This window comes from Entelurus aequoreus, linkage group LG25 (assembly GCF_033978785.1).
Source record: "Entelurus aequoreus isolate RoL-2023_Sb linkage group LG25, RoL_Eaeq_v1.1, whole genome shotgun sequence".
In the NCBI taxonomy this organism is placed as follows: Eukaryota; Metazoa; Chordata; class Actinopteri; order Syngnathiformes; family Syngnathidae; genus Entelurus; species Entelurus aequoreus.
Window position 1 is genome coordinate 5,248,613 of NC_084755.1, and position 25,935 is coordinate 5,274,547.

The 25,935-nt window shown below is 39.6% G+C and overlaps 1 protein-coding gene across 5 annotated transcripts; it reads left to right on the forward strand.

Annotated features, from left to right (window-relative positions):
• The first annotated feature begins 252 nt into the window (after positions 1-252).
• On the forward strand, positions 253-25,935 carry hgs (hepatocyte growth factor-regulated tyrosine kinase substrate). 5 transcript variants are annotated; one of them, XM_062036693.1, is made up of 20 exons: positions 253-455; positions 1,750-1,834; positions 4,029-4,104; positions 4,233-4,325; positions 5,670-5,793; positions 9,077-9,129; positions 9,245-9,313; positions 9,440-9,564; positions 12,117-12,228; positions 12,343-12,450; positions 12,529-12,624; positions 12,705-12,743; positions 12,818-12,982; positions 13,591-13,804; positions 17,648-17,820; positions 17,890-18,030; positions 18,114-18,294; positions 20,082-20,221; positions 20,300-20,482; positions 24,998-25,935. In XM_062036693.1, the coding sequence occupies exons 1-20, from the start codon at positions 419-421 to the stop codon at positions 25,142-25,144; spliced, it is 2,361 nt and encodes a 786-aa protein (XP_061892677.1). In that variant the 5' UTR covers positions 253-418; the 3' UTR covers positions 25,145-25,935. The 5 variants fall into 5 exon arrangements, with proteins under 5 accessions (XP_061892677.1, XP_061892679.1, XP_061892680.1 ...); XM_062036695.1 differs by having other exon boundaries at positions 12,352-12,450; XM_062036696.1 differs by having other exon boundaries at positions 12,144-12,228.

Here is a 25,935-nt window from a genome sequence, read left to right on the forward strand (position 1 = left end):
TTGAGAAACGTAACATTTATTCATTTACCATGAATTGATTAACGTGGACCCCGACTTAAACAAGTTGAAAAACTTATTGGGGTGTTACCATTTAGTGGTCAATTGTACGGAATATGTACTGTACTGTACAATCTACTAATACAAGTTTCAATCAATCAATCAAATTGACTTGTCATAATAAATGCACGAATGTCACGTTGTCCACGTCACGGCAATGCCGCCTTTAATCTCCAGAGGGCGCGCCCGTCCGCAGTTGGCGGTGCGCCTAGACCGGAAGCAGGAAGTGCCGCACGAGCCGTGTTTCTTCCGGCGCTGACTTGACGCTAGCTTAGCAGCAGGCTAAAGCTAACGGCGTGAAAAGAAGAGAGAGCGTCGAGCAGAGAAGACACAAACACGCCGCGACAACTCCCACTCGAACATGGGGAAAGGCGGAGGTTCGTTTGAGAGACTCCTGGGTAAGTTGTGAACGTCATTAGTCAAGTTAGAAGTGTCCCAGTGTATTGTTTAGACGCGACACTCAGGCCGGCTAATTGTAGCCTGCTAACTACACTTAGCTCAATAATCACTATATTAACAACTACATTTCATGTTCTTTTCTTCATAATCTCACACACATTTGCTTCATTTGTGTCTTCTGCAAACTCTGGCTTGCTGTTGGTCAATGTAATATTAGCCAGGAATGATGCCGTTATAGTCTAACGTTTTGTCAAATGATCCCACGTCAAAACAACAAGAAGGTAAAGACGTGCCTTTTATTCTTTACTGGACTTTAAACAACACCTTGAATGTAGTCGTTAACTATTGTACTGACGCCAGACAACAATGTCACAAAAAAGATCAGTTAGAATAATACATAATGTTGGATATGCCAGTGTTTTTCAACCACTGTGCCGCGGCACACTAGTGCCGTGAGATACAGTCTGGTGTGCCGTGGGAGATGATCTCATTTCACCTATTTGGGTTAAAAATATTTTTTGCAAAGCAGTAATTATAGTCTGCAAATGATGTGTTGTTGTTGAGTGTCGGTGCTGTCTAGAGCTCGGCAGAGTAACCGTGTAATACTCTTCCATATCAGTAGGTGGCAGCCGGTAGCTAATTGCTTTGTAGATGTCGGAAACAGCGGGAGGCAGTGTGCAGGTAAAAAGGTGTCTAATGCTTAAACCAAAAATAAACAAAAGGTGAGTGCCCCTAAGAAAAGGCATTAAAGCTTAGGGAAGGCTATGCAGAACCAAATTAAAACTGAACTGGCTACAAAGTAAACAAAAACAGAATGCTGGACGACAGCAAAGACTTACTGTGGCGCAAAGACGGCGTCCACAACGTACATCGGAACATAGATAGATAGATAGTACTTTATTGATTGATTGATGACATGACAATCAACAATGTCCCCACAAAGAAGGATAAAAACAATTGAAATAGTCTTGATTGCTAAAACAAAGTAGATGCTGGAAATATCGCTCAAAGGAAGACATGAAACTGCTACGGGAAAATACCGAAAAAAGAGAAAAAGCCACCAAAATAGGAGCGCAAGACAAGAACTAAAACACTATACACAGGAAAAAAAAGTCTGAAAAATACGGTAACTCTTTGGAAAAGTTGTACATTTGTATTTGCCTTTATATAATTGTGTTTCTTCACCTATGGTTAGAAGGAGCTCACATGTACCACCAAGGGTACTAAAGAATCAGTGGTTTAGCTTATCTGACTAAATATGTGTCACCATTAATGCACATGTGTTCATTCCAGACAAGGCCACGAGTCAGCTGCTGCTGGAGACCGACTGGGAATCCATTCTGCAAATCTGTGATCTCATTCGACAAGGAGACACACAGTAAATCTCCTATCTAGGGCTGGACGATATGGCTGAAAACTGTATCACGATTTAAGTGTTTTGTATCGGTCGCTATCGATAGTTATTGATATTTTTATGACCAGTGGAAAATAAAGACAAGAACAAAAAATATTTCAAATGTTGATATTTAAAATGTAACCTTCCTTTAATTAAAAAAATGCCTAAGATATCAGGGCGGAAAGGAAATGACAACACACCCATACTCAATCAATGTAAACACAATTCTAAAATCACAATAAACACATACCAATAACTTCATAAAATGAGGTTGCAAAAAACAGATTATGTAAGAAATGCACAATAAAGTGTAACAAATTAGTGAAAAGTGTGAAAATCTAAACATACAGAAATCTGATAACTATTTGTTGCAGGTTTAGTGCCAGGAAGTTACAGCTGTGTAACATTTAATTTGGTCTGTTGTCGGGCTGCAATTTAGGATAGTCGAATAGTCAACCACTATCTTAACGATTAGTCGACAAGTCAGATTATAAAGCGTACACATATTTAATTGCTCAAATTTTTCCAATGACTTTTAACACACTTAAGTTATTTTAGGCATGTGCTTACGGACAACCAAGATTACTAATTCCTTTATGAATATTTATTCATACTGTAACTGCTGCACATCCAGCTGTTACAAAAAAATATTTGACTATTACAATTTTGTCAATTTAAAAGAAAGGAAAGGCAAATTGCTAAAACAACAACAACAAAACAGTTACTATCAGGTTCAAACACTGATGACATCTATTAAACAAGGCAAGAGGCAAAGAATTAAACAGAGACAGAATTCAATTTGGACTCAATATATTGAGGAGAGTCGCCCGGACATTGTATCCTTCTACAATCTCCAGCACGCTCTGCCAAAAGATTGCATGCCTCCTTCTTTTATTTTGGACCCTCCCCGACCACATGGCCACCTTTGTTTCCAAAGGACAAAGGTCGCAAAAAGTTCACAAAAGAGTTCGTAAAATAGTTCAAAAAGAGGTCCATAAAATAGTTCAAAAAGAGTTCATCCGGAAATTGGGCAGATCCTGTCATCTCTCCGCTTTGAAGTCCTTGGTCCAGAACAACATCCTTCTGTTGATTACCATACATGAGAGAAAACAGAAAACCCTTCATGTGGCTCTCCCCCTTACACAGTGGAGTTTTACCAGCCTTACTCTTGGTAGGCCTCAAAGACAGCCCCTGTCCTTTTGCCTGGAACTCTTTTCAACACAAAGTTTTTTGTGATAACTTACAAACAATTATTCTAACAGTTACAATAACAGCAATAATAATCACCAAATCTAACTTCCTCAAAAACAAAATAAGCATTTTGACATGATGTGGTTAAAAAGCTGCACACTGGTATAGTGACTATTGAACAACTCAATGTATAGAATTGTACCAGTAATGAATTCTTAACATGTTGGCTATTTAATAGATTGTATGTTTAATCCTACGATACCTCCGCATTGTCTGTCTGTGTGTGTGCGGTTCCAGCAAGGCATTCATGTCTTAGGCAAGAATAGGAGGATATGTTCTTACACTTCAAATGTTTTCACTGGCAATGTTTTTGCGAGTGGTGGCTCAAACCCGCTTCCGCCCGGAAAAACACGAGTGATGACGTCACGACTATTGTCGACAAATATAATTGTTGGCGACAAATTTTATTGTGGACATTTGTCAATAATGTCGACTAATCGTTGCACCCCTAGTCATTCTTAAGTATCGAAAGGAATTAATGTCCCCGATTAGGGAACAACCTATTGATGAAAGAGATGTACTCTCTGCAGCACTTATTTTTAGATTCTCTTCTAACTCCATGCAGAGAATCAACAGCGAGACAGCAAGATGTTGCAACCAAACAGGATAATTGATACTGTTACGTGATTGGCTGTTAGCGCGTCCCTCCCATTGCTCAGTGATCACTTCCTATTTTGCTTGGTTACCAGAGCGTGAATGCCTTTGTTCTTGCTACTAACCTTGCTTTGTAACTTACGTGTTTTCTTCTGAGCAGAAATATATATATATATATGTATTGAACGTTTTATCAAACATCATTTTTATCCATCGTGATATGTGTTAATATCGTTTTATCGGCCCAGCCCTACTCCTACCCCACTTTTTTGATTCATTGTGGTCATATTTTAAAATGAAAAGGTCATTGATGGTATATTTCTCCAATCAGGGCTAAATATGCAATCGCTGCAATTAAAAAGAAGTTGAACGACAAGAACCCACATGTGGCCCTCTATGCACTCGAGGTAAGCTTGAGAATTTGTAGATAAAAGCACAATAGTGACATATGTGGGCACAGTTATACACAACTCGGTTACTTGCAATTGCGCTACATACAATATGTGGGAGAAACCATTGTTCCCTTCCTCTTCAGGTCCTTGAGTCCGTGGTTAAGAACTGTGGACAGACGGTTCATGATGAGGTGGCCAGTAAAGTGACGATGGAGGAATTGAAGGATCTGCTCAAGGTGGCGTTGTAACACCTGGTTTACAAACATCCTTAAAGGGAAAATGCACTTGTTTTGCCCTTCATTCACAATCTCTATATAGACAAGATCACATGTGTCTAAGTCATCAAATACGGCAAGTACGAGGTGGCTAATGGGTGTACACTATTCTGCCTTAAAGCTCTCTAAGAAAACCGCCAACAATACTCCATTTACATCTCGTGATCTGAATATTAATCAATTATTAGTGATATTGTTATTATAAGCACCAACGCAGACAGGCCATTTTTAGCATTGCTGTGATCACATAAAGCTAACCTGCTTTATTGACATGTTGAACTGGTGAGCTGCTGCATCGCCTCTGAGTTAGTGAAAAGTAATTCTAGATTATAAGTCATGCCACCGACCTGTATAGTAGAAGGTTGTTTCCATAAACCGAGAAGTTGGTCAACTTTGACATTCACGGCGAGAAAGACATGAAAGGACGCTTGTTTGCCTTTTTTTTTAAAAACCTGCATGAGGTTTATGATTAATTCTTCATCTAAACGGGAAGACATAATCATCCCATTAGTCAGCATCCGAGTGAGAGCAGACTTTTATTGTCTGACTGATCGTTTTATTGTGTTCATAGTTTGAATATCTTGTTACGCACTTGGCAATACTGCAACATGATGTTTAGTATTTTACTAAAGCTGGATCTGTTTAGCGGAAACTTGTAGCTCATCCTCCTTGTATTCAGTCTATAAAAATATAAGGTTAAATATAAGATAATTTGTCCCAAAGTAGTCTTTCTTGTCTCTCACGAGGTCTGCAATGAGTAATAATTCTGTTGTTTTTGAAAACATAATGCGTCTGTGAAAGTAATCCACAGACATTTGCCTAAATTGACGAAAATGGTAAGTATTACATGTTATTATGAATGTGCCTGTTGTTACATTACATATATATTTACAGCGTGTATATAAAACCATGGAGTTTTTTTTAAGAGTGCTATGTAGGTGGAATAGATCAACTTCCATTGGCTCCATTTTTGACTGACTTGCTAGTGTTTATTTACAAGTTAGAGTGCATAAGAAAAAGAAAAATATAAAATACGATGTGATAGACTTTGTTCATCCCACAATAGGGAAATCATGTGTGGTTGTCTCACATAAAGATTGTGAATGATAGACAAAATAAAAAAAAAGTGCAGTTCCAATTTAAAATGAACCAGCAAATTCTTTGTGTGATTACATGCCAGTGGTCATGCGATCTAATTTCGTCGAATATCGTTCCTATAGCAACAGCCCAGTTTGTAAAGCGACAAAATAACATCAATAATGCAAAGATGTAAAGACAGTTTATTTAAACAATTCTTTTCACTAGAAACAGACAGAACCAAATGTCCGAAACAAGATCCTCTACCTGATCCAGGCCTGGGCCCACGCCTTCCGCAATGAACCCAAGTACAAAGTGGTACAAGACACCTATCAGATCATGAAAGTGGAAGGTACGTGGACTCGTGTATAGTTTTTATAGTTTGTCATTTCTGAACCTGGACTGTAATGTGAAGCCATTCATTTGCATTTGGTTGCATCAGTGATTCATTAAATGGGTAAAATACGCGGCCATCGTTTCCGCAAGACTGCTCCGATAGAGTGTAGGTGAAAATGGTGCACCTATGGTGGTGTAAGTTGTGCGTGGCCAGACAGTGGAGTGCGAAGAGAGATTGCTCAAAGAAGAGAGAGAACGAGAGCAATTGGCCCAAAGAAGATGAGTGAAGCCATTTCCGGTTTTGCGATCATTTCAAACGGAGAAAGACATACAATGTGGTGAAATGCTTACACTGTCAAACAGATCTGACATTTAAGATTAGCACTACATCAATATTTCAGCACGTTACAAAAAAAAGCACCCTGAAAATTAAAGAGCCGTAAACAACCATAAAGTAGGTCAAAGTTTATTTTGGCAGCTAACACCATCTTATCTTAATTTGCATAACAAATACTTTATTCAAACATATTGGGGCATGATATTTAATAGACTCCGGTATAAATGTGTACAGGCCCCAATTTGGCCCCAATGTGGCCTCGACGTCACTTGCATGCACGTTTCAATAACGTAAATACAAAGAAAGTTGACCGGATTCTGTAAATAGAATGGAATAGAAAGTACTTTATTGATCCCTGGGGGAAATTCAGCACCACAGTTCGCTCACAATAAACACTTAGGTATTTTTTTTTACATGTGAATAATGTAAATACAGTGTATTATACAGCATTATTCACATGTGAATAATATAAATGCAGTCTATTATACAGCATTATTCACATGTGAATAATATAAATACAGTCTATTATACAGAATTATTCACATGTGAATAATATAAATACAGTCTATTATACAGCATTATTCACATGTGAATAATATTAATACAGTCTATTATACAGCATTATTCACATGTGAATAATATAAATAGTCTATTATACAGCATTATTCACATGTTAATAATATAAATAGTCTATTATACAGCCTTATTCACATGTGAATAATATAAATACAGTCTATTATACAGCATCATTCACATGTGAATAATATAAATACAGTCTTTTATACAGCATTATTCACATGTGAATAATATAAATACAGTCTATATTCACATGTGAATAATATAAATACAGTCTATATTCACATGTGAATAATATAAATACAGGGATAAATAATACAATAAAATAAAAGTCGCCACACCTTTTAAAAATGAGTGTTTTTCATCCATCCATCCATTTTCTACCGCTTGTCCCTTTCGGGATCGCGGGAGCCTATGTCAGCTGCATTCGGGCGGAAGGCGGGATACACCCTGGACAAGCCACCACCTCATCACAGGGCCAACACAGATAGACAGACAACATTCACACTCACATTTTCTTACATGAAAATAAATTAAAGAAATATTTATGAATGGATATATGCTGACTAGTGTAATATATTTGGTAGAGTTCTAATCTTTTTATGGCTGTAAAGTAGAGGCAACATGAACATCAGCGTGAAACTACGTTAGCTTTTTTTTCCAACTCCCGTAAACAACTCAGCCAATGTACGTAGCATGTAAACAAATACGCCACCGCGTCAATGCCCATCCTTCAACAATTGCTATTTCTTCGAAATTAAAATATATATTCATATACTACATACAGCCTATTATTTGCCCAGTATTAACTAGTGATGCACCAAAAATTTGGCCGCCGAAAAATTACTTTGCTCACCGTAACCGGACTTTGCGATGAATTGATTTGATTTTTATTAAGGATCCCCATTAGCTGGTTGCCTCAACAACCCACTAGTCTTCCTGAAGCATCCACTTCCACTGGCGAGCTGCGTCTTTCCCTGCGCACACAAATGACGTAGCTCACCCTAAGTTGACGAAAAAAAACACATTCAGGTCGCGTTGCGTTTAGACTGAAGTCACATTTAAAAAGATCAAATTCCAATCAAATGTGTACTACCTCCTGATGTGGCCTGGATCTAATGCGAAAAGGTCAAATATGAAGCACTTTGGAACGCAAACTGACAAAAAAAATCAGATCTGTGTCATTTGAGGGCACATATCGTATTTTTCGGAGTATAAGTCGCACCGGCCAAAAATGCATAATAAAGAAGGACAAAAACATATGTAAGTCGCACTGGAGTATAAGTCGCATTTTTTGGGGAAATTTATTTGATAAAACCCAACACCAAGAATAGACATTTGAAATGCAATTTAAAATGTCTAAAGAATAGTGAACAATAGGCTGAATAAGTGTACGTTATATGAGGCATAAATAACCAACTGAGAAGGTGCCTGGTATGTTAACGTAACATATTATGGTAAGAGTCATTCAAATAACTATAACAAAAAGAACATGCTGTATGTTTACCAAACAATCTGTCACTCCTAATCGCTAAATCCCATGAAATCTTATACGTCTAGTCTCTTACGTGAATGAGATAAATAATATTTGATATTTTACGCTAATGTGTTAATAATTTCTCACATAAGTCGCTCCAGAGTATAAGTCGCACCCCCGGCCAAAACAATGAAAAAACTGCGACTTATAGTCCAAAAAATACGGTATCTGATTTGGTGTGCAGTGTAAATGCAGCCAAGTTGTTAAATACATTGTCACTCAATTTATCTTTGAGTCTTTTTGTTTGGTTCTTTATTATCTATTGGCTGGCTTTAGGCTATACAACTAATATATAGTAATGATCCCATGTTAATAGTGCTATCTGAATGTTACGTGCATTTAAAAGAATAAAGGTCATCAGAAAATCTGTTTGTTTCAACATTTTTTTATAAATGTCTGGAGGCTATAATGTCTGTTTTACTCGATTATTCTATGAACAAAACAAATTAATAGAGAGATTACTTTATTTGTAAAATAAACCATAGCTGCAGCCCTCTGTAGAGTCCTTTTAAAATTGTACGATATAGAGTTAAACGAAGGTAATTTCAGTGAAATGATTCCTCAAAACATGCACATTTTGTGAAACCTCAGTGTGAGAAGGGAGAGGAGTACCAGTGATGACAAAGCGAAAATGTTTGATGATAAACATAGAACCAGAAGTTTTACTGTGACATAGGGAAGGAGTGTGGCAGCCTAGTGCAATATGAGCAATATGAGCAATATAATGCATTAACATTGGCAAGCGAGGCTCTATTAGCAGTACCTAACCATTCATCATAGGGCTTTTAACTGTACATTTGCCTGTAGAGTTGATGAAAGGTTTTATGATGATTTGTTTTTCTTTCCTAGGTCATGTGTTTCCTGAGTTCAAGGAGAGTGATGCCATGTTTGCAGCCGAGCGTGTAAGTAACATTTTTCTTGCATAGCCTGATTTCATCTGTGGCAGTATTTATAGTTTGATCGCATGACTGCCAGGGCCTCCATGTCCATAAAAAGAACACATTTGTACCCATTCAGGCCCCAGACTGGGTTGATGCAGAGGAATGCCACCGGTGCAGAGTTCAATTTGGAGTTATGACGAGAAAGGTAGGCGGGGCTTACCTGAAGTGGTACATTGTAAACATTGCAACACTTCCTTCAGTCACACCGAGCAGTGGTGGGTTATGACCCACGAGCACAGCTTGACCTGGATTTGCCTTCGCTCTCTTTTAGCACCACTGTCGAGCCTGCGGGCAGATTTTCTGCGGCAAGTGTTCGTCTAAGTATTCCACTATTCCCAAGTTTGGAATAGAGAAGGAGGTCCGCGTTTGTGAGCCTTGCTTTGAGCTGCTAAACAAGTGAGTATGCAGTTGTGATTTTCCACCTTAGCTTTCTCATGATGGTTTATGTTCATTGTAGATATATCCAATGTTAAGAATACACTCACTTGCCACAACAATAGTTGACTGAACATCATTTTAGGATCAAATGCAAGTAATTCTGCTTTTATAAGTGTAAACATGTTATATATAACTCAGTTTTTTGTCCTCCGTGTCAGCCTAATGTTGTGTGTTCTATAATACCACTTGAGATTACAACATGAGTCAAAACTGCTGTAAATGACCAACTTTACCACTAAGTGGGGCAATTGTAACTTTTATAGTGCTTTCATACATTAAAGGTGTCCTATAATGATTTTAATCTACTTTTCAAAACATTAGTTGGGATGTACGCCGAGTACCGGTTCCTAATTGGGTCGTCCAGGAGGACCGCTAAGATTCTAGACAAATTATACAGAGATCAGCATTTTTTTATCCAGCGAACCGTCGCAATTATGACACGCGCACACTGTCACATTCACTTAAGGTGCCACTTCTAGAATCAGAATCAGAATAGTTTTTATTGCCATTGTTTGAGAACGGGTTCACAAACTAGGAATTTTTCTTGGTGCAATCGTGCAACATAAAACACATATAACACAGATTTGGTAATAACAAGAGCTCTAACTGAGCTATCAGATCTTATGTTTCTACGCATAAAAAAAGACATTGGTAGAATGTCATAATCCTCTTAATAAAATCACAAATAAGGAAGCTACACCAGACAAAAGGTCATCACAATGTAACTCTGCAATATTCTCTCAAAAGTCACTAAGCTAATGAGAGTTAGTGTCAGTTTAAAAGGAACTGCACCTTTTTTGGAATGTTGCCTATTGTTCACAATCATTATGTGAGACAAGCAGATAAAAGTAGGGGTTTTTTTGCGCTTTCTTTTTGGTGGCTAGCAATGCAGCTAATGGGCGCAATCAATTCTAACACTAAATCACTTTAAAAATGCATTTAAAAACCCTCAGCAATACTTAATTTATGTTCTGTAACCTGTATAATAACCAAGCTGTAGTGACATTGTTATTGTAGGAGGAAACACTGAGGAACTCTTTTTTTTTTCTATTAAATTTGTTAGAACACACACAAGCGTTTTGTATCCGGAAGGGGTTGTTGCTAGAAGTCAGACGTACACTGCTATGGAAACGGAAATAAATGTGCAGAAGAATTAGTTCTGGCAATGATTAAAATGACCAATATATACTTGCAGTGTGTATGGGTACAATCTTCTGAAGTTTACGGAGTGCAACAGATTCCACAGTCCTTGTATAACGTAGTTTATGGATTACATTCTAGACTCTGCCGGCTCATTCCAGTGACCACTACTTCTCATAGATATAACACTAGAAGTAAACCTTTATTAAGAGGGGAAAATGACCATCTAAAGTGTACAAGCTTTAGTATAGCCTGTAGAGGCCCGATGATCTGGAATGAGATTGGTAGCTCTATAAAAAAGAAGAATTTCAGTGTCCCTCCCGAAAATCTCCCAGGGCAACCATTTTACCGAATTTCTCCCGATTTCCACCCGGACAACAATATTGGGGGCGTGCCTTAAAGGCACTGCCTTTAGCGTCCTCTACCACCTGTCGTCACATCAGCTTTAACTCCATACAAACAGCGTGCCGACCCAGTCACATAATATATGCGGCGTTTACACACACGTAAGTGAATGCAAGGCATATTTGGTCAACAGCCATACAGGTCACACTGAGGGTGGCCGTATAAACAAGTTTAACACTGTTACAGATATGCGCCACACTGTGAACCCACACCAAACAAGAATGACAAACACATTTCGGGAGTACATCCGCGCCGTAACACAACAGAACAAATACCTAGAACCCCTTGCAGCACTAACTCTTCCGGGACGCTACAATATACACCCCCAACCCCGCCCACCTCAATACTGTAATCTACAGTAAAATGAAATCAAGGTTTTTTTGGGGGGAAACCACTATATGGTGCCTATATTGGTATTATTTCATATTTAGAGGGCTCCAATTGTATGCACTTAAAAGGGTTTAAAAAAAGTTTATGCGCTATGAAATTATTCAATATATTTATCATGTTATTTTGTGAAAATTAGTTTTCCACGGTCAGACCTGGAACCAGTTGGCCGCGATAAATGATGGACGACAGTACTTATACAATTGTAGTTTTTAGTCCATTAAACTGTGAGGTTTTTAAAGCGTTTTGGACCTTTCATTTGTGTGAGTAAGCCTGATAAACCAGCAAAAATATTAGAAACACACGCTGCTGCTTTTATTGCCTCTCATCAAATTAAGTTAAAGTACCACTGATAGTCACACACACACTAGGTGTAGTGAAATTACCCTCTGGATTTGACCCATCCCCTTGTTCCACCCCCTGGGAGGTGAGGTGAGAAGTGAGCAGCAGAGGTGGCCGCGCTCAGGAATCATTTTGGTGATTTGAACCCCAATTCCAACTTTTGATTGCGTACCGAACAAAATGTGAATGCTCTTATTTACAAGTTTGTTTCTCCACCCGATCCCTCTCTTTACCAGCCACCCCACCCTCTCTCCTCCACTTAGGAAAGCTGAGGGCAAAGCTCCGGCCACCAGCTCTGCCGAGCTGCCGCCCGAGTATCTGACCAGCCCGCTGTCGCAGCAGTCGCAAGTAATTCTTTAAAGTTGAGGCTCGCAGGCAGGAAATAGGCAGCCTGCGATAGGATGTACTGTATCCATAATTTTGTTAGATTTATTAGAATTTGTCCTTTTTCTGTCTCTGCATGCCCCCCAGATGCCTCCAAAGAGAGATGAGGCAGCGCTGCAAGAGGAGGAAGAGCTCCAGCTGGCCATCGCCCTCTCCCAAAGCGAGGCGGAGGAGAAAGAGCGTATGGTAAGGATGCATGGCTGCACACGTATTTAATTTTTGCAGAAAAAAAGGCCTCTTAAAAAGCGAGGCGTGCGTTTGCAGAAACAGAAGAACTCGTACACCGTGTATCCCAAAGCTGACCCCACCCCGATCACTTCTTCCGCACCCCCAGTCAGCACCTTCTACACATCCCCTGTTGTAAGAGCTGCCTCCACCCCACTTCTTTACACCCCGTGACCATTTGATTGTTGACTGACTTTTCTCCCATCACTTTTTAGAACTCCTCGGCTCCTTCAGCGGAAGATGTCGACCCTGAGGTGAATGATCCGATCTTCAGCAGCCCTTGTTGTCACATTCGACATCAATTTATGATGTTTACTGTGTGCTGCAGCTGGCACGTTACCTCAATAGAACATATTGGGAGAAGAAGCAGGAAGAGGCTCGCAAAAGTCCCACCCCCTCAGCCCCTGCTCCTGTGCCATTGGCTGAGCCCCCGTCGTCCATCAGTCAGCCTGCAGAAACATGTGTCCCTGTGCAGCCAGTCAGTATAGTGGAGGTATGAAAATATATCATGTTTATGGCAGCTCTACCAAGATATTAATGCTCACATCGTACCCCAGAGGTATTAATGTATTGTCAGGTTCAAACACTGATGACGTCTATTCAACAGACAAGAAGCAAGGAATCATGGAGTTCAATTTGGCTCAATGAGGAGAGACGTATTGGGCTGTACACTTAGTTACAGTTTCACCCTACGCTCAGTCCCATGTGCTACTATATTTATTTGGGAGGTCCCTGGTTACATCACTGAGGCCGCGTCTAAAAGGAGTGGCCACACATTTCATGCAAAGCAGATTCCAGTACGCACAATACGTGACGGAATGTGCTGGGGGCCTTGTTATTGTCTTGTCTCTGCTTCGTCTGCGTGCTGTCGTCTTATCTTCGTTGAGGTCCTAGAAGTCCTTGACTGTTAGCGGGCTAAAACAAAGATAACATCTGCGGCTGAGGCCACCCCTCAGACAAGAAGTTTTGTTCTTGCACAGATAGAAAAGTCTAACTCGAGCACAATAGCTAGTAACTATAGTAACGGCCTTTAAGCATAACAGTTGTGTGATAATTTACACATAATTATTCTAACATGTATCCCCACGTGTCGTCCTCCAGCAACAGTACCAGAACGGGGAATCCGAGGAAAACCACGAGCAGTTCCTTAAGGCTCTGCAAAACGCAGTCACCACCTTCCTCAACCGCATGAAGAGCAACCACATGCGCGGGCGCAGCATCACCAACGACAGCGCAGTCCTCTCCCTCTTTCAGTCCATCAACAACATGCACCCGCAGCTGCTGGACATACTCAACCAGCTGGACGAGAAGCGACGTGAGTCTTTCTTTGTTTCGAAAGAGGATTTATCCCCCATGTTTGTCTCTAACAGGCCTAGGTCAACATTCAATAAGTCAATTAACCGAACGATAAAGGAATGTTAAGTCAGTAACTTTTCCCGCATCGATAATTGTTGTGACAGGCTGCAAGAGGCGGAGCAGTTACTCTTTGCAGCAGTTTGTACTACATGCACATAAACGGTAATAATGACAACCGCTGTAAAACTACAGGCGGTTACTATTACCACATTAAATTAAAGTTACCAAAAAAGCATGACAACTGCACTTTGATAAACTCATGGAAGGACTAGCGCAAACATGAAAATGAGAGACATAAACGTATTTTCCCATTAACAAACGTCATACCCCAGTCTGAACTTTTATAAACATATTACTTTATAAACAAGTATGATACAGTATTCACATTGAACAAAGGCTGTGCTGTCTTTGCACAAAGTCATTGATATAAACTTCTGTGTCTTTTTGAAACAGACGGATGTGTGTTCAACAGGAAGTGCGCTTGTGTGATGTCACATACGCAGGAAGTGAAATGAACAGACCACCCAATTAGCAATTATTTAAAAAGATTCTAAAACGTTTACAAACTAAACTGGAAGAAGGTAAACATATTTAAACACAGAAATACAAATAATATGGCTTTTATGAAGCCAGAACAATATTAGATTTTTCCTCTGCCAAGAAAATACACTACCGTTCAAAAGTTTGGGGTCACATGTAAATGTCCTTATTTTTGAAGGAAAAGCACTGTACTTTTCAATGAAGATAACTTTAAACTAGTCTTAACTTGAAAGAAATACACTCTATACATTGCTAATGTGGTAAATGACTATTCTAGCTGCAAATGTCTGGTTTTTGGTGCAATATCTACATAGGTGTATAGAGGCCCATTTCCAGCAACTATCACTCCAGTGTTCTAATGGTACAATGTGTTTGCTCATTGGCTCAGAAGGCTAATTGATGATTAGAAAACCCTTGTGCAATCATGTTCACACATCTGAAAACACTTTAGCTCGTTACAGAAGCTACAAAACTGACCTTCCTTTGAGCAGATTGAGTTTCTGGAGCATCACATTTGTGGGGTCAATTAAACGCTCAAAATGGCCAGAAAAAGAGAACTTTCATCTGAAACTCGACAGTCTAATCTTGTTCTTTGAAATGAAGGCTATTCCACAAAATTGTTTGGGTGACCCCAAACTTTTGAACGGTAGTGTATATTGTGTTGCTATTTATTTTAGTGATAAAAAAAATACAACCTGATTAAAAGGTTTTAGTACTTTTTGAGCACATTAAACAATATTGCAATAATAATGACAACCATAATAATTTTGGTCACAATAACTTTTATTTAGCCATTTAATTTATTATTTTAGTTGTGTCCTCCACCTCCTCCTTAACAGAGACAGAACCTATTTTAATTGCTTCTGGTTGTGATTCTTATTCAAGTGCAACATTTTGCTAAGAGTATATTTTATTTGTATGATTTATTTAACTTGGATTAAAAGTTTACATTCCAATTACAGAGTTAAAATACACGAAAAATCCAAGTTTATCGCATTTGAAAGGGAATACTTTACTATACATTACTTACAGTTAGGGGTGTAACGGTATTATAGATCCCGCGGTATTGCGTTTTTTTAAGTCTTCACAATAGTGCCGTGACAGTATCGAACAAAAACTTCAATGTGTGGTTTTTGTGCTGCTTTAGCGTTGGCTGGCACTGAAATTAAACTACATCTCCCAGAATCCTCTGCGCAGCGCCGGGCCGACAGCAGGAAGCGAAGTGTGTTTGTAGTAGATGAGACATTTCCTGAAAAATTCATCAAGATGGATCCATAACTGTTTGAGTTATGTTGCTAACAAACAAACCTTGGCGAAAACATAACCTCTTTGGCGGAGGTAAGAAAGCCTGCGTTTTGCAAAGTCAAGTGTGCGCCTTTTGTCTCAAGCTTTTCCAAGGCGACACAGAGCCAGCCGGTCACGTTGCACCACACGGAGGGAAATATGAGTAAACTGAAAATCCATACATACCATTTTCTACTGCTTCCCTCTCTCAATGTCACGGGGGGCTGGAACCTATGCAGCTGCGCTCACCTCATAAAAAGTCACCCTGAAAATATATTTAAAGCCAGCGAAGCCAAACATCAGTTTGTGAGGTATTTACATTATTAAAAAGTTATGTTAGGTAACTTTTCTGGGAAACAGCATATTCCAGACTGTTTTGATTGATTGATTGAAACTTTTATTAGTAGATTGCACAGTGAAGTACATATTCCGTACAATTGACTACTAAATGGTAACACCCCAATAAGTTTTTCAACTTGTTTAAGTCGGGGTCCACTTAAATTGATTCATGGTACAGATATATACTATTTTCATAATACAGTCATCACACAAGATAATCATCAGAGTACATACAATGAATTATTTACATTATTTACAATCCGGGGTGTGGGATATGGAGGGGGGGGGGTTTAGGATTGGTTGGTATCAACACTTCAGTCATCAACAATTGCATCATCAGAGAAATGGACATTGGAACAGTGTAGGACTGACTTGGTAGGATATGTACAGCAAGTAGTGGACACAGAGAGAGATATCAGAAAGTATAAGAAAAAGTGTCTACATTTGATTATTTACATTTAATTATTTACAATCCGGGGAGGTGGGATGTGGAAGGGAGGGTGTTAGTTTAGGGTTGAAGTTGCCTGGAGGTGTTCTTTTAGTGCGGTTTTGTTCACTGTGGAGGACACTGCTTCTCAGAAAGTAAAAGTTGCAAGACACTTAAGTGAACATTGTTTTACACTGTATGTTTGCATTGTCACTTTAAAGATGTCAACTGTAAGTTATTTTTTAGTGTTTGCTTAACCTCTTAAGGCCCAAGCTGTTTGTTTACATGCTTTTTTTATTTCTCTTTGCTATTTGGGCTTATTGGACCCTAATTAGAATAAAAACTAAGAATCATCTTTTGATATGATGTACTTAGTCCATAAGTACACAAACGTGTACTTCATGTTTAGTGACATGCTAATTCTTATTTTTACACTTTTTTCCCCCCAAATTCCACTGTATGTTATACTCTTCTGACACCACCAGATGGCAGTATAAGTGTCCACATAAGCGGCCATAAGACCCCAATTCAGTAGTGTACGCCATTTTGGAAATAAGAGCTAAAAGGTGCTGTCCACGCATGTGGCCACTAAGCCTTTAGAGTAAAACTGTGGATGTTCCTGCACAATTTTTTGCACTTAAAAATACATGCTTGTAGTAATAAATATGATTAGAACATCTTAGCATTTCGTTTGTGTTCAATTACAGTGAGTGTGTTTGTCCTAAACATTCCTGCCAGTTAATTTTACACCCTACGGCATTTTTTTTTAGAAGTATACGACATTAGTATTGTACTGTGGCCTTAATATTGTAATAATATTGTACCGTGAGATGCTGATACCGTTACATCCCTACATACAGCACATTATGTTTTACTACATTAGTGGGCAATTTGGGCTCAAATAATGTTGACAATAGTATTGTTCATCGGCAATAATTAATAGTATCGTTCATCTGCAATAATTTGTAGATCAATATATTGTCATTATACTGTGGCCTTAATATTGTAATAATATTGTACCGTGAGATGTTGATACCGTTACATCCCTACATACAACACATTATTATGTATTACTACATTAGTGGGCAATTTGGGCTCAAATAATGTTGGCAATAGTATCGTTCATCTGCAATAATTTGTAGATCAATATATTGTCGGGCAAAATGTGTTATCGGTCCAGGCCTAGTCTGAAACATTCCGTGGGGTCCGCAGTGTATTACGAGGGGCTGCAGGACAAGCTGGCTCAAGTGCGCGACGCCCGGGCCGCCCTCAATGCCCTTCGGGATGAGCACAGAGAGAAAATGCGTCGTGCCGCAGAGGAGGCAGAGAGGCAAAGGCAGATCCAGCTGGCACAGAAACTGGAAATCATGAGACAGAAGAAGCAGGTATTTAAGGCTCCTTAAATAGTTGCCAGTCTGTTACCATGCTTGAATGTTTGTATTCATGTGCCCTAGGAATACTTGGAGATGCAAAGGCAACTGGCTATTCAGCGCTTGCAGGAGCAAGAAAAGGAACGGCAGATGCGTCTGGAGCAGCAGAAGCACACCATCCAGATGAGAGCTCAGATGCCCGCTTTCTCTCTGCCCTACGCGCAGGTACGCATGCACGCCTGTGCCTGCCCTTTTACACTCTAAGTCCCTCACCACGTGACAATACAATCCACTTTTGTGTCACACAGATGTCACTGCCACCGAACGTAGCAGGAGGGGTGGTGTACCAGCCTGGGGCTCCACCCAGCTACCCGGGCACCTTTAGTCCAGCTGGCTCGGTGGAGGGTTCACCTATGCACAACATTTATATGAACCAGCCCGGCCAGACTGCGCCACCACAGTATCAGGCCATGCCCAATGTTGCCACAGGTATCTCAGGCCACACTTGTTTTTCAGCTTGTTAAAGTTTCGTTAATCCAGTGTTTTTCAACCACTGTGCCGCGGCACACTAGTGTGCCGTGAGATACAGTCTGGTGTGCCGTGGGAGATTATGTAATTTCACCTATTTGGGTTAAGAATAGAGATGTCCGATAATGTCTTTTTTGCCGATATTGTCCAACTCTTAATTACCGATTCCGATGTCAACCGATACCGATATATACAGTCGTGGAATTAACACATTATTATGCCTAATTTTGTTGTGATGCCCCGCTGGATGCATTAAACAATGTAACAAGGTTTTCCAAAACAAATCAACCCAAATTATGGAAAAAAAGTGCCAACATGGCACTGTCATATTTATTATTGAAGTCACAAAGTGCATTATTTTTTTTAACATGCCTCAAAACAGCAGCTTGGAATTTGGGACAGCATGAGGAGGTTGAGGTGGGCGGGGTTGGGAGGGGCGTGGTTGAGATGGGGGTGTAGCGGGGGTTGTATATTGTAGCGTCCCGGAAGAGTTAGTGCTGCAAGGGGTTCTGGGTACCGTATTTTTCGGAGTATAAGTCGCTCCGGAGTATAAGTTGCACCTGCCGGAAATGCATAATAAAGAAGGAAAAAAACATATATATATAAGTCGCACTGGAGTATAAGTCGCATTTTTTGGGGAAATGTATTTGATAAAACCCAACACCAAGAATAGACATTTGAAAGGAAATTTTAAATAAATAAAGAATAGTGAACAACAGGCTGAATAAGTGTACGTTATATGAGGCATAAATAACCAACTGGTATGTTAACGTAACATATTATGGTAAGAGTCATTCAAATAACTATAACATATAGAACATGCTATACGTTTACCAAACAGTCTGTCACTCCTAATCGCTAAATCCCATGAAATCTTATACGTCTAGTCTCTTACGTCAATGAGATAAATAATATTATTTGATATTTTACGCTAATGTGTTAATCATTTCACACATAAGTCGCTCCTGAGTGTAAGTCACACCACCGGCCAAACTATGAAAAAAACTGCGACTTATGGTCCGAAAAATGTGGTAATTGCTTTGTAGATGTCGGGAACACGTTGTATGAGACGGCAAGGGTTTGTCGTCGTATCTAATGCTTAAACCAAAAATCAACAAAAGGTGAGTGCCCCTAAGAAAATGCATTGAAGCTTAGGTAAGGCTATGCAGAACAAAACTAAAACCGAACTGGCTACAAAGTAAACAAAAACAGAATGCTGGACGACAGCAAAAACTTACTGTGGAGCAAAGACGGCGTCCACAAAGTACATCCGAACATGACATGACAATCAACAATGTCCCCACAAAGAAGGATGAAAACAAATGAAATATTCTTGATTGCTAAAACAAAGTACATGCGGGAAATAGCGTTTAAGGAAGACATGAAACTGCTACAGGAAAACACCAACAAAACAGGAAAAGCCACCAAACTAGGAGCGCAAGACAAGAAGTAAAACACTACACACAGGAAAACAGCAAAAAAGTCCAAATAAGTCAGGGTGTGATGTGACAAGTGGTGACAGTACACCTACTTTGAGACAAGAGCTATATTGATGCATGCTTGGTTATACTTTAAAGTCATATCCAACAATTGCGACGACGACTTTTTATTGTCAATATCGGCTACTGAGTTTCATTTTTTTATGATTTCTGCTGGTGGTGTGCCTCCACATTTTTTCAATTAAAAAAATGTGCCTCGGCTCAAAAAAGGTTGAAAAACACTGCGTTAATCATCCTCTGCTTCTACAGATCCCAACATGGTTAATGCATACATGTATCCACCTGCTGGCGCCAATGGACAGCCCGCCCCTCCTCCTGGTCAAGCCCCGCCTTCCACTAGTACACCGGCTTACTCCAACTACCAGCCCACTCCTACACAAGGCTACCAGGTCGGGTCCTCAGTATACTTTCTTCTCAGCACATGCAGATGCATCATCGCACTAATGGTCGTCCTCCTTGCCACACAGAATGTGCCGTCGCAGGCCCAGAGCATGCCCCCCATGTCCCAGGCAGGCCCCACTAACGGTATGAGCTACATGGGCTACCAGCCGTACAGCATGCAGAATATGATCACGGCACTGCCGGGGCAGGACCCCAACATGGCCCAACAACAGTCGTACATGTCTGGTCAGCAGCCCATGTATCACCAGGTCAGTCATCACAATGTGTTCTTGAAACAACTTTGACTCCTAATTTTCATATTGTACTATTAGAAACAATTTCCAATATGCGTTGGTGGTCACACAATGGTGTAGTGTCCAAAATCTTGCTTAATGCTGAAACTAAGTGAGTTAAATGTATTTAGTAAGCATCACACACAATAACATAACATGAGGAAGTGGTACAGAAAGACCCAAACGTTAGCAACACGAGCATAGATAGCTATGTGAGCTATAGTGCTAACGTTACAGTCACATGTATAGAGATGTTACAAGTAGACGCAGCATTGGCTGCTGTGACGCGAGAAATTGGGCCGCCATCTGGAAGTGGTGATGAGGAGCTGGCGAGCAGCTTAAACTGACAGTTGACAGGTAGAAAACAAAGATGATAAACTGACAGTTGACAGGTAGAAAACAAAGATGCTAAACTGACAGTTGACAGGTAGAAAACAAAGATGCTAAACTGACAGTTGACAGGTAGAAAACAAAGATGCTAAACTGACAGTTGACAGGTAGAAAACAAAGATGATAAACTGACAGTTGACAGGTAGAAAACAAAGATGCTAAACTGACAGTTGACAGGTAGAAAACAAAGATGCTAAACTGACAGTTGACAGGTAGAAAACAAAGATGCTAAACTGACAGTTGACAGGTGGAAAACAAAGATGCTAAACTGACAGTTGACAGGTAGAAAACAAAGATGCTAAACTGACAGTTGACAGGTAGAAAACAAAGATGCTAAACTGACAGTTGACAGGTGGAAAACAAAGATGCTAAACTGACAGTTGACAGGTAGAAAACAAAGATGCTAAGCTGACAGTTGACAGGTAGAAAACAAAGATGCTAAACTGACCGTTGACAGGTAGAAAACAAAGATGCTGAACTGACAGTTGACAGGTAGAAAACAAAGATGCTAAACTGACAGTTGACAGGAAGAAAACAAAGATGTTAAACTGACAGTTGACAGGTAGAAAACAAAGATGCTAAACTGACAGTTGACAGGTAGAAAACAAAGATGCTAAACTGACCGTTGACAGGTAGAAAACAAAGATGCTGAACTGACAGTTGACAGGTAGAAAACAAAGATGCTAAACTGACAGTTGACAGGTAGAAAACAAAGATGTTAAACTGACAGTTGACAGGTAGAAAACAAAGATGCTAAACTGACAGTTGACAGGTAGAAAACAAAGATGCTAAACTGACAGTTGACAGGTGGAAAACAAAGATGCTAAACTGACAGTTGACAGGTAGAAAACAAAGATGCTAAACTGACCGTTGACAGGTGGAAAACAAAGATGCTAAACTGACCGTTGACAGGTAGAAAACAAAGATGCTAAACTGACAGTTGACAGGTAGAAAACAAAGATGCTGAACTGACCGTTGACAGGTAGAAAACAAAGATGCTGAACTGACAGTTGACAGGTAGAAAACAAAGATGCTAAACTGACAGTTGACAGGTAGAAAACAAAGATGCTAAACTGACAGTTGACAGGTAGAAAACAAAGATGCTAAACTGACAGTTGACAGGTAGAAAACAAAGATGCTAAACTGACAGTTGACTGGTAGAAAACAAAGATGCTAAACTGACAGTTGACAGGAAGAAAACAAAGATGCTAAACTGACAGTTGACAGGTGGAAAACAAAGATGCTAAACTGACAGTTGACAGGTAGAAAACAAAGATGCTAAACTGACAGTTGACAGGTAGAAAACAAAGATGCTAAACTGACAGTTGACAGGTAGAAAACAAAGATGCTAAACTGACCGTTGACAGGTAGAAAACAAAGATGCTGAACTGACAGTTGACAGGTAGAAAACAAAGATGCTAAACTGACAGTTGACAGGTAGAAAACAAAGATGCTAAACTGACAGTTGACAGGTAGAAAACCAAGATGCTAAACTGACAGTTGACAGGTAGAAAACAAAGATGCTAAACTGACAGTTGACAGGTGGAAAACAAAGATGCTAAACTGACAGTTGACAGGTAGAAAACAAAGATGCTAAACTGACCGTTGACAGGTGGAAAACAAAGATGCTAAACTGACCGTTGACAGGTAGAAAACAAAGATGCTAAACTGACAGTTGACAGGTAGAAAACAAAGATGCTAAACTGACCGTTGACAGGTAGAAAACAAAGATGCTGAACTGACAGTTGACACGTAGAAAACAAAGATGCTAAACTGACAGTTGACAGGTAGAAAACAAAGATGCTAAACTGACAGTTGACTGGTAGAAAACAAAGATGCTAAACTGACAGTTGACAGGAAGAAAACAAAGATGCTAAACTGACAGTTGACAGGTGGAAAACAAAGATGCTAAACTGACAGTTGACAGGTAGAAAAAAAAGATGCTAAACTGACAGCTGACAGGTAGAAAACAAAGATGCTAAACTGACAGTTGACAGGTAGAAAACAAAGATGCTAAACTGACAGTTGACAGGTAGAAAACAAAGATGCTAAACTGACCGTTGACAGGTAGAAAACAAAGATGCTGAACTGACAGTTGACAGGTAGAAAACAAAGATGCTAAACTGACAGTTGACAGGTAGAAAACAAAGATGCTAAACTGACAGTTGACAGGTAGAAAACCAAGATGCTAAACTGACAGTTGACAGGTAGAAAACAAAGATGCTAAACTGACAGTTGACAGGTGGAAAACAAAGATGCTAAACTGACAGTTGACAGGTAGAAAACAAAGATGCTAAACTGACCGTTGACAGGTGGAAAACAAAGATGCTAAACTGACCGTTGACAGGTAGAAAACAAAGATGCTAAACTGACAGTTGACAGGTAGAAAACAAAGATGCTAAACTGACCGTTGACAGGTAGAAAACAAAGATGCTGAACTGACAGTTGACACGTAGAAAACAAAGATGCTAAACTGACAGTTAGAAAACAAAGATGCTAAACTGACAGTTGACTGGTAGAAAACAAAGATGCTAAACTGACAGTTGACAGGAAGAAAACAAAGATGCTAAACTGACAGTTGACAGGTGGAAAACAAAGATGCTAAACTGACAGTTGACAGGTAGAAAACAAAGATGCTAAACTGACAGTTGACAGGTAGAAAAAAAAGATGCTAAACTGACAGTTGACAGGTAGAAAACAAAGATGGTGTTCAGCGTTTTCCTGCTCAAATGAGGGGACTGTTGAAAATAGGAATCGGGGGGTTACTTTTCACAAGTAAGATTTAACATTGACGTACTATTGGTTGTATTTTGTGAAAATATTACCACAGAGTTGAGAAGGAGCAAATAATCTTCAATAGTACTGAAATCCTAGCCGATAGCAAACAAGAGTATGACCATAATAGAATTGCTTGTCAATGACATTTATTACATTTAAAAATATCATACTTGAATAACATAAAGTTGAAATAAATGATGAAGATAAATATTGTAAAAGCCAACAGGGGTAAAAGTTATGACCACAGTCCAGATTTTGTAAGGGGGGGGGGGGGTTAATATATGTTAGCTAACTAGACAATCAGATGGACAGTGGCTATACAGTATTATACAAGTCTAAATTCAGTCGAGCTTTTCCAACCCAATTTTGTGTAGCCCACCTTCGTGAAATGTGTGGAACTTTTATCCAAAGCGACATACATAACAAATACATATAAAACAATCACTGTAAACATGATCATTTAAGGGAAGAATGTAATACAAAATATCAATACAAAGTGTCAAGACAGAATAAACACTCTGCTGCTGCAGCAACAGAGATACAGTCTATAAGATATATAGATATCGAATGTATTCATACATTGTTTATGTAAGATATACGCATGTATATATAACCTAATCATATTGTTTCTTCAACTTAGAAATAGCTGACCCTTCTCTGGGAATATATTCCCAGTTTTGATCTCGGACGTCTGGTCACTTACAGCATATAAGAATATTCTATTACTGTTAAGCAAACTATGAATAATAAAACATGTTTCCTTTATCATAGCTACACGTATGACAAAAAAGCGCGTGAAAGTCAGTGGTATTCAGTGAGGTAAGATGAATTAAATGTTCATTGCTCCTGCCAAATTAATTGCACTGAGTGGAGCGGATCACCACTCCAAGATGGCGGCCCCGCGTCTCGTCAGCGCCAGTAGGCAGTACCCTTAGAACATGTCTATGGTCACATGGTAATAGCAGCATCATGCTAGGTTGTCCTACTGTATTTAAAAAACAACTGATCAAACTTCCATGTCACTGGATAGATGGCAACTTGTTCTAAGATGTGTAGTGAAGCCTTTGTTTTTAATAAAGCTGTTGTCTGTAAAATGGTGGACTATACATCTAGCATGTCCTTGAGAAAGATGGGTTTTCTTTCATAACCTCATGACCGTAAAAAGAGAGCATTTGAGCACCTCTTCTCTCAAAAGTGGAGCAAAGAAGTGTGGCAGATCATGCATTAAGTGCATCTAGGGCCGCATATTACTGTTAGAACATCATTAAAAAGTCAATTTTGCGTAATCATTGAAATGGTACTATCTGGTTTTGTCTCTTCCAGGTGGCTCCCCCTGGTGGGCCTCAGCAGCCTGCACCACCACCACCGCAGCAGCAGCAGCAGCAGCAGCAGCAGCAGCAGCAGCAGCAGCAGCAACCCCCTCAGGTGGTGGCTGGCAGTGTGGAGGCGCAGCTCATCTCTTTTGACTGAAAGCTGGTTGACTTGGGATTAGGGTCTGACACACTACTCACCCCCCTCCTTTTCTCCCCTCTCCCTCCACCTTGCTGCCATGTTGTGTCGCAATGTTAAAAAATGGTAATGATCTTACTGTGTCAAGCCGGAGAGTGTAACACTGCATCTTCCTCTCTCCACCGACCTTTATATTTGTCCCTGAAATTAATTAGCTGACGCTTACAACTATTCAGTGCTCTTAATAATGTTTAAGAAAAAAAAGACAGAACATTCTCTCTTTTTTTAAACTCTAAACAGGCATGTTGATTTTTAATTTAAGCCCTGTCTGAACCCTTCATTTGACTGGCTGGAAGAATGTGTGGTGTATGTGTGTAAAGTAAGGAAGCACAGTCCGAGGTGTGGGAGAAATAGCACTAACTTACCATCGCCATCATCAGCAGGATCACAGTTGTAGCGTAATATAGTCTCATCTTTTCTTTATTTATTGTGAATTGGCTTTATTATTATGGTTGGACAATTCCAGTCAAACAGCTAATATCAGTAATGTACAACTGGTACTTATTTCATCATCAAAATGACATCCTTCAACCTGTAATGATCGGCAAATGGCCACCATTCCGTGCGTATTTGGTTGTGTGCATGTGGACACGTGGAAAAAGGCTTTGATTAAAGGCTGCATGTATTTATCAGTGAGCTTATATCTCTAACGCCTTCATTTGTGGTTTACTTTACATCCATCATAGTCCTCTGTTGTGACTTTAAAAGGTCATTTTAAATTTATATTTAATAAAGATCTGGTTCTTAATGTC

What these genes read in the sequence shown, in the direction of transcription:
- hgs (XM_062036693.1), top strand. Translation starts at nt 419, where the DNA reads ATGGGGAAAGGCGGAGGTTCGTTTGAGAGACTCCTGG. An exon ending in AGCCAGTCAGTATAGTGGAG is followed by an intron (nt 12,983 to 13,590) that starts GTATGAAAATAT and finishes GTCGTCCTCCAG; the next exon opens with CAACAGTACCAGAACGGGGA. An exon ending in AGCAGCCCATGTATCACCAG is followed by an intron (nt 20,483 to 24,997) that starts GTCAGTCATCAC and finishes TGTCTCTTCCAG; the next exon opens with GTGGCTCCCCCTGGTGGGCC.